This window comes from Haliotis asinina, chromosome 7 (assembly GCF_037392515.1).
Source record: "Haliotis asinina isolate JCU_RB_2024 chromosome 7, JCU_Hal_asi_v2, whole genome shotgun sequence".
Lineage (NCBI taxonomy): Eukaryota > Metazoa > Mollusca > Gastropoda > Lepetellida > Haliotidae > Haliotis > Haliotis asinina.
The window spans coordinates 29,672,304-29,687,257 of record NC_090286.1 but is presented as its reverse complement, the minus strand read 5'-3'; the positions used below and the strand labels follow the sequence as shown (position 1 = coordinate 29,687,257).

General features: G+C 38.5%; 1 protein-coding gene across 1 annotated transcript in view; it reads right to left on the bottom strand.

The window, feature by feature from the left end:
- The window catches only part of LOC137290542 (adhesion G protein-coupled receptor L4-like), a 69,332-nt gene that overhangs the window by 17,548 nt on the left and 36,830 nt on the right, over positions 1-14,954 (bottom strand). The window contains exons 4-11 of the mRNA XM_067821573.1: positions 14,226-14,359; positions 12,787-13,467; positions 8,729-8,829; positions 6,477-6,671; positions 5,898-6,081; positions 3,331-3,450; positions 2,589-2,776; positions 1,561-1,613 (exon numbers count right to left, since the gene is read on the bottom strand). Coding sequence (XP_067677674.1) covers positions 1,561-1,613; positions 2,589-2,776; positions 3,331-3,450; positions 5,898-6,081; positions 6,477-6,671; positions 8,729-8,829; positions 12,787-13,467; positions 14,226-14,359 — 1,656 coding nt within the window. The remainder of the gene's footprint in view (positions 1-1,560; positions 1,614-2,588; positions 2,777-3,330; positions 3,451-5,897; positions 6,082-6,476; positions 6,672-8,728; positions 8,830-12,786; positions 13,468-14,225; positions 14,360-14,954) is intronic.

Sequence of the window (14,954 nt, the reverse complement as noted above, 5' to 3'; positions counted from 1 at the left end):
TGCATTTTTCAAACAGCTCATGGTATTGAAAGTATTGTTTAAGTAATAAGTTGAATTATCAGAATGCGGGCGATGTTTTGATAAACATGATGTCACAAACCCGGACATCAAACAACACGCATAAACTATACACAGCGGTAGACGATTAAATGTATTCCGTTGTCTTTAACAATGATAAGGATGTCCCTTTTATGATTCGTCGAAGCCTAACACTTCAACTTTGGCATTCATGCACTTAAGCTACGTTATCAAGAGTGTATATGGCATATTTAACCTTAGATGAAAGTAATTAATTAAAAATCAGAAACATCAAAGGTTCGCCGGGCTGTTCCGGATATTCGATCCGACTTTTGAGTCCATTCTTATAAACTGCCTTCTACCAATCAGTAATAACACTTCTATCACCCGGATGATAAATTAAAATCCGGAACAAAAGTTCAGACTCTCAGACGACGCACTGACACAAGTCTAAGTCCGCCCCCCGTCACAGACGGCAGGAAACGTGGCGACGTCGGTCTTCGTCGACTGGGGCATACACACGTACACGCTCCCATAAACAGCAGCGATAATGATAAAGGTTCAGATTCCAGATACGTATAATTTGCAGTTGGAAGATTCTGGCTGTCGGTGCGATTTTGTTCTAATTGAATGAATATATTTTTCGTGATCATTGTAGCAATATGAAAGTTTTTACTGAAAAATAGTGAAAACATGTCATAATTTGGGACATATTTTGCTAGGTTACTGAATTAAGCCGGAGAGATGATATTTACAAAATGACCCCATGAAAATGAACTAGCCAGTGTGGTCATCGTCTGTCATACAGACCCTGAAGCACATATATTTAAGAAAGCCCATGTAAGTGTATATCATGTGGCAAGTCTATATTTCCGCAGCAGAAAGTGAAGAAAGTCTCAGTGTTCCTTTTCATTATATTATTTTTTTACTGTGAAATATGCTTATTTCAGAGACTTCTTGTTAGTCCAGTGACTGTGGATATTTACTGACCCGACTGGACTTATACTAGCCATAGACTCGTGGGCCAGTGGCTATTTTGTACACTGACTCCTAGAAACATTAAGTGAGTCAGTTGTGTTCAAGTTCAGTTATAAAGTGTATTAGCTTGGTGTGAGAGAAAAATCAAAGGTTTGTCAGTTTCTGGCTTCTTCGGTGAAACCCTCGAGCAGGTGTATGGATTACACTAAGGCTAGCCTCTGAACACGTCTCAATTTGATCGTAACAAATAAACCCATTTAAACTGAAAGAGAGCCTCAGTGAGAACCTGAGAAAAGCTCTAGTTGCTCCATTAAGGATTTTAACATTACAGGGAGGTCGAGGGTTATGCAGTGGGGAAAATGAAGTGGTTCTGGGACTGTGAGACAGTATTGAGTGTGATGCTGACAAACCTTGAAACATAATCATGTAGATCTGGTATTCAACCCATAATATGAAATGGTAAGGGGGGAGACTGGCAGGGCACGGATTCTCAGAGGATAAAACTGTGACGCACAACTCAGTGTGACGCAAAACTCTTGTATACAGTGCATCAAATATACTTACTCTTGTCTTATGTCCCAGAAAGAACACTTTGGTGTGACTCCGTCTGGAAACTCCTGCGATTGAAAAAAAAGAATATTTCAATAGTTAAGAACAGTCGATAATGTGCAACACTTCAGCAAATTAACACTGCTTTTCCTGATGTTTTTACTGTATCACATCATTTGATACAAATGGGCTCCAAACATGCACAGACGCTGGGAATAAAACCCGGTCTATGGCATCAGGTGCGAATGCTTTGACCTCTAAACTGCCCTTGAAAATTCTAAATGACTGAACGCGGTTCCTTTAAAACTGTGTCTCCAAATTTAATTGAATGTCAAAGACGAACATCTAGAGATAATCGTTCCTCATAAGAAGAGTTTTGACTGTCCTGTTCAGGCTCAGGAAGTCACGAGAGCCCGTGGCAGTGGACGTCAAGCACAAGAACGTATGATGAGGCAGCCTATAGACAATCAACCACATCTCTGTTACATAAAAGACGACAATTTCATAAACTTCTATGCATGTTTTGCATTCAATTTGGAATTTGTATCTGTCTAGTTTCCTCCTTCATGTTTCTGATTTCCTATGAGAAACAATATTGGAAGCCAAATGGTTTTTAATACGTTAATTTGAAAATGTTCAGTGATGTTTAAAGAGCGCGTTTCTGTGATACCTGTGCATATCTTTGTCAGAACTGATTTAGATGTTGATCACTACTGACCAGGGAGAGAACGCTTCGCGTGTGGACAATTACTGATGCTTAAACCTTAAAAACAAGTTCGAAATCCGGCCATTTTGACACTCTCGGAATATTCTTGTTGGTCAAAACGGGTAAATGATAGAAAGAAATACACGGTGTTGTCAATCATATGAAGAGATCTTTTTAATCATGGCAACAAATTTCTTTTGCAGTTGCCAGTGGTGTAGAATAGTCAGACCAGACATCCCAGCTGCAATCTGATTGGATACGGACGAGCGCTCCAACTTCGACTGACTTTTGAGTGAAATACTTTCGATCAAGGAAAGATAATTTTGTATCATCTTACCTGAGTTAACTTCATGGTAAATGTAATTGGTTCTGAAAGTTGTACGTGGGTGTCAGTTCCGATTGAGGCGCTAAGAATGCTGCTAGCGATCTTCGTGGTCGTTCGTTTATCATCGGTAGCACTCGGCCTTTCTTCGAGCAGGTCCCCCATCTTGTAATGCGTCATAAACACCGCCTTGGCCATGCCGCCTTTGGATACAGTAAATGACCAATATACAGTGTGGTTCATACAGGTGGACACAGAAACAACAGATTATCTTCTCACTCTCAACACTGAATCCAACATAAAGCACTATTATAGGCACTGGTGCGTTAAAATGCTGAGTTATTTATACTCTATACACACATATACCACTTATACTGCTTGGGTTATTCACTCTGTCATTTTTCACAAGATAACCCTATATTTTTCTTTCATTAATTACACATGCATGTTGCCAAATGAACATCTTAGAAAAATTGTAGCAACTACAATCGGACTCAGTGTTTTAAATAAAGGGTCTACTACTTTAAAGAATCTCTTCACCCAGACAATATATGTTCTTCCGATAGTCGTTTAATAGAACCTACAAATGTAACAGTTATATCAACACCAAAACCTCTTGAAGAAGGTTCTTGAAGAATCCTACGGTTTTGAAACTAGGGTCCCGACACACATTTTACCTGCCCCGGGCCTACGGGCAGGCGCTTATTTCGAACAATGACATCAAGTGTTGTTTCGTCTGTTTCAGTCCATGACTCACCTTTACTCAGTGACTTTAGGGTTCCAATAGGGATGGAAATAACGTTGTCTGACCCTTGGTCGTCGTATGTCAGAGCTTCTTCCGTCATGTTCTCCACGTCTATCACGTGTAACTCAAGATCTAAGTGCAGAAAGGTAAAACATTATGACTTTTGTGTACTTGGTTAGCATTGTAATATATCATTGTTGACATCACGATGTATGCCATGTATTATCTGTGTACAGTCGAAATTGCAATTATATGAACTATGTATATTAAATATTTACAGCATTGAAAACCACTTATGATACGAATAGTTTATAACATCAATAATATAAAATTATGCGGTTATATATTCTGTTAGAGGTTAAATCCTTCTCTTCCCACCGATGAGTCCAAATGCGGATTATCTGTCCCGAAGGATAATCCGTAATTCCAATTTTCAATATAAAATAATAAAAGTGAAATGTTTCTGGGGAATCGGCACGTAACAATTTTTTATTGCCATTTTAAAAATATCATTTTGACTTGGCCCGATCATCCATTTGTCCACTATAACGATGAGTGTTTGTAAGAACGAGTGTGACTAAAACCACACGTGGTAAACTTCCCAAGCTGTATTTCTGAGGAAAAAAATAAAAATGTGTTCCTCCCTCGTCACTTCTTCTTCTATAAAAAAATAAAAAAATAAAGCCCTACCTCCCTCGTGACTTTTGAAAAGAATGTGCCCGAGAAACATTCAATTTGTTTTATGCAGCCTTATAGAGAACGGCAATGAGAGATGTTTCAGCGGATGAACACCTATGAACAAATCTGAACTCCGTCCAGGAGTGAAAACATACTCTGCCGAAATAGGAAAACACTCAGCTGCTTAGAACACAGAAATTCGGTCTGTATGACAAGCTTGACCTTTCATCAAAACAAGCTCATGCGATATGCTTTTAATGCCAAAATAAATTATGTCACCGCGAGTGGCTTCACAGTAGATATGCACTATACGAGCACTTTGCTTTAGATGAAACGCATGAGTATACCCTTTTCCCCAAGAAAGACACGTATTTCGGGAAAATATTTATCCGCGACATACTTCGAGGTTTGAGGTCAAAGCTTGTCTGAACTTCTGCTTAGCAAAGGATGGCGTTTCTTAGAAATTTCATGAATAAGGACCCTATGTGTTATCTTTAAACTGCAAAGGCTCCAAAGATGTTTACTCAAAGGTTCATAGTAAAGCGCTTTCAAAAATTAAAACGAAATTGGGCATCTAAGAAAATACTGAAATTGGAGCCCTTTTCACCAAGACGCACATTGGGAAAGTGTCAGACGGCCACATGCACATTATCACAACACGACAGTTCTGACATTGTTTTACCAACAAAAAAATAAACACGTCAAGATGTACACAGATTAAAATTAATTCAATGCTTGTTCCATGCAACAGTGACTTTGGTCTTTCAAGAAAAATGAGTTTCCAGATCATATTTTATCTTTCCTAATTTTCTGTTGCTGATAAGAACTAGAAAGCAGGTTCACGTTTACAACGAGACAATACGAGAAAGGATGGTTTTGTACCCTCTGGGGCACCATTTGTTGAGATATCCCGGATCTGTCATCACAAAACAAGCACGTCTTGTGTCGACAAATACAAATCACTCTCAGTTACAAATTACTGTACAAAAACGTCAATCACCGATAAGACTGTTTTTCGCCATATTTAAATCTCGATGAGTGAGACTGAAATGATAAGATTGCGAGACGGTGTATTATAAATAACAATTTGAATGAGATAAACAAGGGCGGGTGCATGTTGTCTACAAGGTTTCATTCACAATGGAACTGGCGCGTTAGTTTGAGTCACGTTCTGCCTCCAGTATCAAAGAGATTTATTCGACTCATATGCATATGTTTGATAACGCCAATTAAAACATGGTCACAGTAAAGTTTTCAAAACATTTGTGGCAGACATATGGAAACCTGTACAATTTATTCTCTTGTTTGCTTTTAGTCTGTTGCACAGTTCTTGAACCACATTATTTCCCTCCTGCCTAGCCCTCCCTTCAATGCTAAAGCCCTAAATGAAGCAAGTCTAGAGTTTCCCCAGTTCTTAATCTCCCAAGTCAGTGGGGCTCTTTTTTTCAGTTTAAATGGGTTTATTCGTTACTCTCAAAAGAATATACATTCAGAGGCTATGCGTTAGTCTAGCTTGTCCTTTGAACCATTTATGAATGCGGACAAAATTTTAACTCGTAACAAATACCATACTGAATCAGTTTCCAAAATATATATATTTTAAATCTACTATTTTGCACAGATTTCTAGTTTTTATATTAATACCTCTACATTCTCATACGATTGGTATAACCCTATATTAAATAAGTTCTAAAATAACATTTTTGGAATTTGTCACTGTCTTTTGTATTTACTATGCATATAGTTTGTAGAATATTGCCAGAAGTGTATCAGGAAAACTATACATCGTTACTTATTTCAACATGGATTATTATAACAATATATAACGATATATCGCCGGATTGAAATAAGGGTATATGCATTGGTAATAAATTGAAGAGAACAGATGAACTTTTACTTACCAATATTTTCATCTGTGGCTTCAATAACAGTTGGATGATCGATCACAGCTGCCATTGCAACTGTTGTTGATTCTATGGCAACCAACAGATTGGAGGCTGATCTTGCCTTGTCCTCTGGTGCCATTTCTTCCCACGTTGATGACTTGTTCTCGGAGACGACGTTGCTGCCGGCTTTAACAACGTTCTGAAAATACATATAACAGTTTGACTTGTTACCCTCACGTAAACCAGAAATGGTTCAATTGTGAAAGACCGGAACTGGAAATAAAACAATAAACAAGAACAATAACACAAGGTGTATCGCGCGGTATTACCGGCCTCATAGCCAAGAGTACAATGCATGTACATATAATAAAGTGTGTACGTAAAGCCATGTCGCACAAATGATATGCTATCTTAATGTAATATTTATGATTTATTAACGGACAGGTTTCTTTTCCAGTTTATCAGAAATGTTTAAGCTGTTTAAGCTTCACTTCTTGACATAATAGTATGATTATGGTTATAATTGTGTGTGTATTTAATTTGAGAATAATGTCACATGAAGCTAAAGAACATTATGGGAAGGTACCAACGTACCTTGACGATGCTTTTGACTGCTTTCTCATCTTTGGGTTTGTTAGCCGGGCTCTGCTTAGCGAGACTCTGAATGACCTTGGAGGTCAACATGACATCTTCCACGGACATTTCTTCCGTCTTCGTGACCTCCACAAGGGCTGTGGTCATCTCGACCTGTTCCTCCTCGTTGGCCTCCTCTACAGACGCCTCCAGGACCTACGTCACACACAGAAATGTGTACATCTACATATCATATCTGATTTATAAAGAGGGTTTTGGGGTAGCTGGTGGTCAATTTCGCTCGTCAAGGCAATGACCCGGGTTCGATTACACATGGGTAGAATGGGTGAAGCCCTCTTCTGGTGTATCCGCCTTGATATTGCTGGAATATTGCTAAAGGCGGTGTGAAACTAAAGTCACTCATTCAATCCATACTCTTATGTTTAACAATAATAGTAGACTTCATCGAGCCTTTGTTCAACCAAAGTAAGTATGCCATCTTCGTTGGTTTAAAAACAAGAGTGCACTTCACCCATCATTGTATCAATGAAATATGGCAGTAGGTTTTCAACCTCACCCCCATCACCTTAGAGGGTTTCAAACGATATTGCTGGAATATTGCTAAATGCGAACTAAACTCACTCACTCAATAATTTATAAAGAGAAATGTAATTTATAAAGAGAAGAGTGAGTGATATTTTATGCCGCTTCTAACAGTACTACAGTACTACTATTACAGTCGACTAAGCAGGGAATAGATTTATTTCCTTGTATAACGTCACTTAGAGCCTAAGGTGTTGCCAGTCAAAACACTAGCGGTACAATGTCCCACATCACTAGGATGACATAGCACGTCATCAACAAACAAACAAAGCCTAATATGTCAGAAGCTGAGGAGACGAATAATGACGACAATTGTATGGATATACAACTTCTTTAGTGCTTGACAACGACTTTAGAATCTATACCTATCCAGAATAAAGAAGTTGTACATCCATAAAAAGTGTCCTCATTCTTCTGATAAGTCAAATCTCTCAAAAAAAACACAACAAAAATGTTTATGACCTATTGCCAAAGAAAAAGAAAAGGACGAAAAGGCAAAAGATGATGCAAATTATCGATTCTGTCCATGTTCAGTGTTAACAACATTGCGTAAAGGCTTCACTGATTATGTGAATAGAATATATTGTTTCTTCTGCTACATATTCAATTAATAACAATTAATATTAATAAAAATAATTATTTAATCATATTCAATGTTCAAAGGGTGCATTCAAGGCGGCACGCTCTGTTGCTACATATCCGTTTGAGTAACGGAGAATCTGGCCAGAGTACTACGTAATTTATACTAGACTAAGTGCAGTGACATGAAGGTTACATGGTTACATGGTTACATGGTTACATGGCGACAGCTGACACTCCATCCTACTACATGACACACGTCAGTCAGGATGTAGACTCAAGCGAACTTGAGATGCTTTCTTCCCTGTTTCCTGACGCGCCATCGTGTGTACCATATACTACTGAAGGGCTTGTTCCGGGTGTGTATCTTGAGGGAAGCGGAGGCAGAAGGACAAATGGGGAGGAGGACCGGAACTGAAGGGCAGAGGGCAAGGACAAGGGTACTGCGATGAATATAAGTGACAAGAAGCAAGGTCATTCGGCATGACCTTCCTTTGTGCCACGGGTAGACGAATGATTAATCCCTGAATATAAAATTTTGATAGTAATAAATAAATCGTATAAACTGAAAAGGAGACCCAGGGAGACCAGAGATCCTGACCCTGAGGAAATCGAGTCTTGTTTCATATGTTTATATATATTTTGTAGTGAAGAATGAGCAAACGGATTCCTAAAAAAAACCCAAACAATCATATTTCCGTAGCTTTATATTCAGTATATTAAAATATCCCCCAAAACAATTGTGGCCCCTAGTTTTATGTTCACTATATTCTGCTCAAAAAACGTTTAAGGACACAGATTTTTTTCACCTGACCATACTTAATCATTCATTTTATTAGAATCGTATGGAAACTTCGTGTTCTCTTAGTTTACTGAGTTCATTGAGTATTTTGTAGAGCTGTGTAGTTCTCGAGGCGAGGTTGCAATAGTAATATCGATAAGGCTTCGCAGGGTATATAATGACATGTCTCGTCGCCTTAGATGATACATCGAGTAAAATGAGTTGCGCTGATCATGTTGCAAAATGATAGACACCATCAGTATTTGATGGTCAAACATAGTCTTTGTCAAGTGCAGATTAATTCTGTTACCTTTTTGAGAATCTTTTTGAATTTGGGCGAGGCACATCCGGCCAGATTTGGTTCTCCTCGCCAACAGGTCGGGTTGCTTCCGCATCGCCATGTTGCAGTTCCTGATGAGAGATCAAATGGTATGTACACATCTTGTTAAGTATTCTATCATATTTATTGTCTGGCAGAATAAATGACAGAAATCGGCTTCACACATTGTACCCATGTGATGAATCGAACGGGGTGTTCGGTCTACGCCGTAACACATAGGCTATCCCACCGTCCCCCTTGGTTAAAAACATTTAGGCTACACTTCAAAACTGAATTCGACCAAAATGTACACACATTACATGACCCGTTGACGAATCCCACAACTAAAAGTTCTGAAACACAGTTAAATACATCACCATCGAACACCATCGAACACCCATCTACTTCTGGCATGCCTTATAAACAAAGGTGTATACTTTCTTTTGTACGTCAGTTTATCAACTCGGATCAGGAGACAGACTGGAATAATACTAACAATATTGCTCAAATCAGTTAGACTGAGGGCCTCAGTATGGAATATACACAACTACACAAAAGTATTTGTTGTCTACATGAGGTCCTCAGTATGGAATGTACACAACTACACAAGAGTATTTGTTGTCTACATGAGGACCTCAGTATGGAATATACACAACTACACAAAAGTATTTGTTGTCTACATGAGGGCCTAAGTATGGAATATACACAACTACACAAAAGTATTTGTTGTCTACATGAGGGCCTCAGTATGGAATATACACAACTACACAAAAGTATTTGTTGTCTACATGAGGTCATCAGTATGGAATATACACAACTACACAAAAGTATTTGTTGTCTACATGAGGGCCTCAGTATGGAATATACACAACTACACAAAAGTATTTGTTGTCTACATCATCAGTGCTATATGAATCTTTCGAGGGAAGCAGAGTGAAATCTACAAAGAAAACAATACCTAACTAACTACACCTATTGTCTCGGTTAATGTGTATTTGCGGACAATGAAATGAGTATGAACAAATTAATGTTCTGGTTTCTGAATTATTTATCTTTCAAAATATGCAAATCTGATTCAGGTGAACTATACTTAAGTTCTAGACTGAATAATCAGAGAAATCTGATCGACATTACAGACTATTCGTTCTATTATCAAATGACACTTATACTTAAATGCCGTCTTACCCAAATTCCTAGTCTCATCACTGACTTTCGGGTATTAAAGAATATCATTGTCAGTGTTGCGTTGCCGTTAGCGCATAACTCAATCCGTTTCCGCGCATTTTAATCGAAACTGGTAGTTTTCTTGTGTTAACGTTTCATATAACGTCAATCTCTGTGAAAACCACTTCGAAGATCAGGGTTCGATCAACCACATGGGAATAATGTGTGATGCCCAACATTGCTAAAAGCGGAACATTGCTAAAAGCGGTGTAAAACCATACTCATTCACTGACTCACACTCCATGGAAACTACTCTTCTTTCCATAAACTGCTTTTATCACTTAACCGTTGTAATTCGATGTTCAAGTATGAGAAATACGGCAAAGGCCGGCTGGGTTTTTTTCCATCCTTTTATTGGATAACAAGTGTGGTTTTCATGTTTATATGTTCATATTTCTCTACTACGCAAACAGACCAGGAACACACACGCGGTGTGTGTGTATCTTTTTATGAAAACAACGATCGCTCATCCACGCAACGTATCTTCACTGACAAAAACAGATACTTTGCCGATCTTTGGTGTAAATAGAGACACAAAATGTTTTTATCTCAATTTCAGTGTGCAGAAATAGGCAATGTTTTCCTGGAATAGCCTCTGTGAAACGTTGGAAATTGATCTCCGTGTAGAATATGCAGCGAAACTGTCTGAACCTTTAAAGCGAGTTCAGACGAGCTGTCACATAACATATTTCAATATTTTGAGTTATTTTGAACAAAATACGAACAATAATGAGAATGCCCTTAGATGCTTATCTGTTTTATGTAGTTTTGCTACATACCATATCTGTGCCGAGGGTTAGTGGGATAGTCTAGTGGTTAAAGCGTTCGCTCGTCAAGACGAAGATCGGGTTCGATTTCCCACATGGGTACAAAATGTGAAGCCCATTTCTGGTGGTCCGCGCCGTGAAAGTGCTGGAATATTGCTAAAAGTGGCGTAAAACAAGACTGCACGATATATTTCTTTGGGGGCTTCACATTCTTTCAAAACGTAGAGCTTAAAAATGTGGATCCTGTGGTCACAATGGTTGCTAAGTATGCATAATAGTTTGAGAGGAGACGTTAGTCAAAATATCTGCTTGTGGTATTGTGGGTTGTATCGACAAATCCTTTGCTGTCTGTCCCACTGGTTTACATATATTTAAGTATTAAGCAGTGTTTGTGACGAACGCTTGCTGACTACCTTTAACAACACTTTACCCAGTAGATCTCTGGTTTAAAGGGGACACGGGTTGCCTAGCAATCCATAGCGCGCTAGGCATTCGAACCTAAAACTCACAAGTTCTAACTATTCTACATTAATAAGACTTAGCTGACATAACCGAATACTCTTCCAATAACCATCGACATCAAAAGAATACTGAACAATTACAATCATAGACAAAGAGAAAACAGAAAAAGCTGGTATCTGCAGTACCAGCCGCCATGTTTGACAGCCTGTCTATCTCTTAACGGGATCTCGCGAGAGATTACAACTCTCATTTGTCCAATGTTTTATTATTCTTAAAAACAAAACAAACTCGATCCTTTCCAAATATGAAGACGATGCCCGATCATTACCACAAAGCTGGGCGAGCGTCTGTCATTAAGATACAATCTCCAGCTGTCAAAAAATAATTTTCTAGCTGTCAAAATATACCCAAACAAGTTAAACCGACTTTTTAGCGTCGTTTGGGGCTATTTTTCCTGTATTCGGACCTAGAAAGTTTGCAGTCAAAACGTCTTATTTCACCCCATGTTTCTTCAGAATGCAAAATAAATTCTGGTAGTAGGTTTGGATAAATATAGATACGGGTGTGTATGTGACAAAAACATGTATGTGACAAAAAACATACACACTGCAAAGAGCGACATGGACCTCAACACACAAGTATTTTTGCAGTTCGAATAAAATATGTTTAAGACGGGTCTCCAGGGAAAAACCGAGTCAACTGAAAAAAACACTGTCTATATGTATGAAAGAAAATGTATTTGTCCCAAGTGTCTGTACTATCTGATAAGTTAGTTTCACAGTTGACATGACTTGAACTGAGGCAACGGGGATGAGGAACAAGAGAGGTCATTCCCCGAGGAGGAAATGTGACATTTAAAACAGCTGTGGAACTGAGGAACACACGTACTTTGTTCTTTAAATATTTTTGTCCTGTGTGCTTGCAGTTCCTGTTATATGAGCGCGACAGGGAAACAGAGGATTGGAAATGGCGTTTGTCAAAGGTTAATGAAGTACATTATTGAAAATATTCACGGCGAGCACGAATATGTGTTCTGTGGCCTTACTGTTGACAAAGGAAATGTATATATTATGTTCAGTTATTCCCTATTACAACGTCATTATATTACATGAAACCAAATAATACTTGAGGACGACTAGATATTATACTCTTGAAGTCAACAAAGAATCTTAATAACAAGAACAACAACGTCATCAGAAGGATATTCATTAAAAATACAAACATACTGTAAGTGCTTGTCTAAGTAAAGCTTAATTCCAAACTCAACAAGATTCAACCTCTAAATCCCTCAAAGAAACTGCTTGAAGTAAAAAGCCGTTTTTTCGACTGGCTACATAAAATAGATTATTGCAGGGAGAATAGAAGATGTAGGTGCTGTAGATTATCCCTGACTGTTGCAAGGAGTAGAAAAATGCCGAAACTTTTTACAGGATGTAACGGCCAGAAATTGTTGATTTTGAAGTTTTATCTAAAAAAATATACGTGCTGATAATATAAATATCACCCTCCCCATCAAACAAAACAGAATGCATACAAATTTCTTTTTTTTCTTCACCCCACACCCCGAATATCAAAGGTTACCGCTTTCCAACTTACCTGAGCCACTTCTACATTTTATTTCAGCGAATGTACCAGCGACCGTTGCAGGCCAGTTCATGTTGGAGGCATAGGCTTCTGGGCAGGTCGTTGCACCTCTCTTATACTGCTGCATCAAAGCTGCGCTGGCCATGCCGTCACTGTTGACGGGCTTGTTATTCTCATTCAGCTCAAAACATCCATGGAATGGAGACAACCTTTCCTCCCAGGTGGTGCTGGTAAGCACGCTTAACGTCGTCCTCCAGTTTGGTACTGCCGTCGTTGGAGGAACACGGGACGTTATTGGTGACGTTGATGTGGTCAGTGTTGGCGAAGTAAAAGGCTTAGTCGTTGTCGATGAAGACGTTTCAGGTTTAGATGTTGTTTCTTGTTCGGAAATGGTTGTAGATGATGTTTCGACAACTGATTGTGTTTCCACTCGGGACGTTGAAACTGTCCGTGGGGCTGTTGTCTGATCTTGTGTTGTTGGTTTTTGAAAGACTGTCGTGTGTTCCTCCGTGCTTGGAACTTCGGTCGGTTTTGTCGTAGCTGCCTGTTGTGTGGTGGTTGTTGTAGGGGTAGTAGTAGTCGTCGTTGTTGTTGTTGTTGTCGTGGAGGCTGTAGTTGCTGACGTTGTAGCTATCGTCGTGCTTGTCGACGTGACGGCCTCTACGGTGGTTTGGAATGTAGGTCGTTGGGTTACTGAAACATGAAAACATGTGAACACTTCAGTTTATCCTTTTTGTAAACGAGGGCTTAAAATACTCAGTTGAGACAAAAATGAAGTATAAAAATAGAGAACTAAAATAAATGAAATATATAAAACAAGAACTGCATTAATGAAATGGTAGTATCACATGCTCAGAACAACATGCACGTGACGCCATCTGGCTGGGGAGACACAGGTGACAACATGAAATACCCAGTTCAGACAAAAATGAAGTAAAAAATAGAGAACTAAAACAAATGAAATATATAAGACAAAAATTGCATTAATGAAATGATAGTTTCACATCCTCAGAACAACATGCACGTGACGCCATCTGCCTGGGGAGACACAGGTGAGCAACATATTTGTAAAGAAATAAAGGTAAAAACATCGTTACTCAGGTCACTGTGACAAATATACTTGGGAACCTAAATATACACACTCATCTGGCAATTACCTTGAAGAGAGAGAGAGAGAGAGAGAGAGAGAGATAGACAGACAGACAGACAAACAGAGACAGAGAGAATTATTTTAGGTACGTAAACACTATGTTTGGACATTCACTCACCTACAGTTAGTTAACAATACTTCGGAGCGTACATAGTACTATTGGCCAAATACACATGAGGTTGAAGATACAATTCATGGAAACTGGCCAGTAATTACAGGACTATTACACATTTCAACATAAATATAGTTCACAAAAAATTACCCCTGGGTTCATTAACGGGATAGGCATAAAACAACATACTCTCATGACGTTCGCAGATAAACGGTCTGAGGGTTTCACAAGCTCTATCGTTGAGAAAGCCATTAAACCGTATTTCCACACAGTGCTCGACAGATCTCCCTCGCCCATTGTTTGGTTCGCCTGGTCCCCATTGGCTGAAATAAACAATATAATCAATGAGGCGGTAAACTAGTCATGGCAATAACATCATTTTACTGACTCCATAACTAATAAATGTATCACAATAACACAATACAATATTTATCATATGCTCAGTAATCAAGTTGAAACGTGAGTGAGTGTTTTTCGCAGTATTAAGTTGTGAAAGGAAATGATATAAACGAATTAAAAAATAGACCAGTTATGCATGTTACATACCGCTAGTATTAGTTTATGCTATAAAACAAAAGTGTGCAAACCATAAAAAGGTTTGTTGCAAAATAAGACGTCTGTTTTTTCAGGGATGATATGAAATAATATGATTGTAACGATATTACTCATATTAAACAATTTAGAAATTAGAAACAGAACAAATGGTGTGTCACAAACATGTTTCTGTTTAGGTCTATATTCATCATAGCTATTACTGCTGCTGCTGCTTCTGCTAACACTACTGCTGCTACTACTACTATAAAAACTACTACTAGTATTATTACCACTACCACTACTACTATTACTACTAAAGGTAATACTACTATGAGTGTCACTACTACTACTACTACTACTACAACTACTACTAGACATCATTTT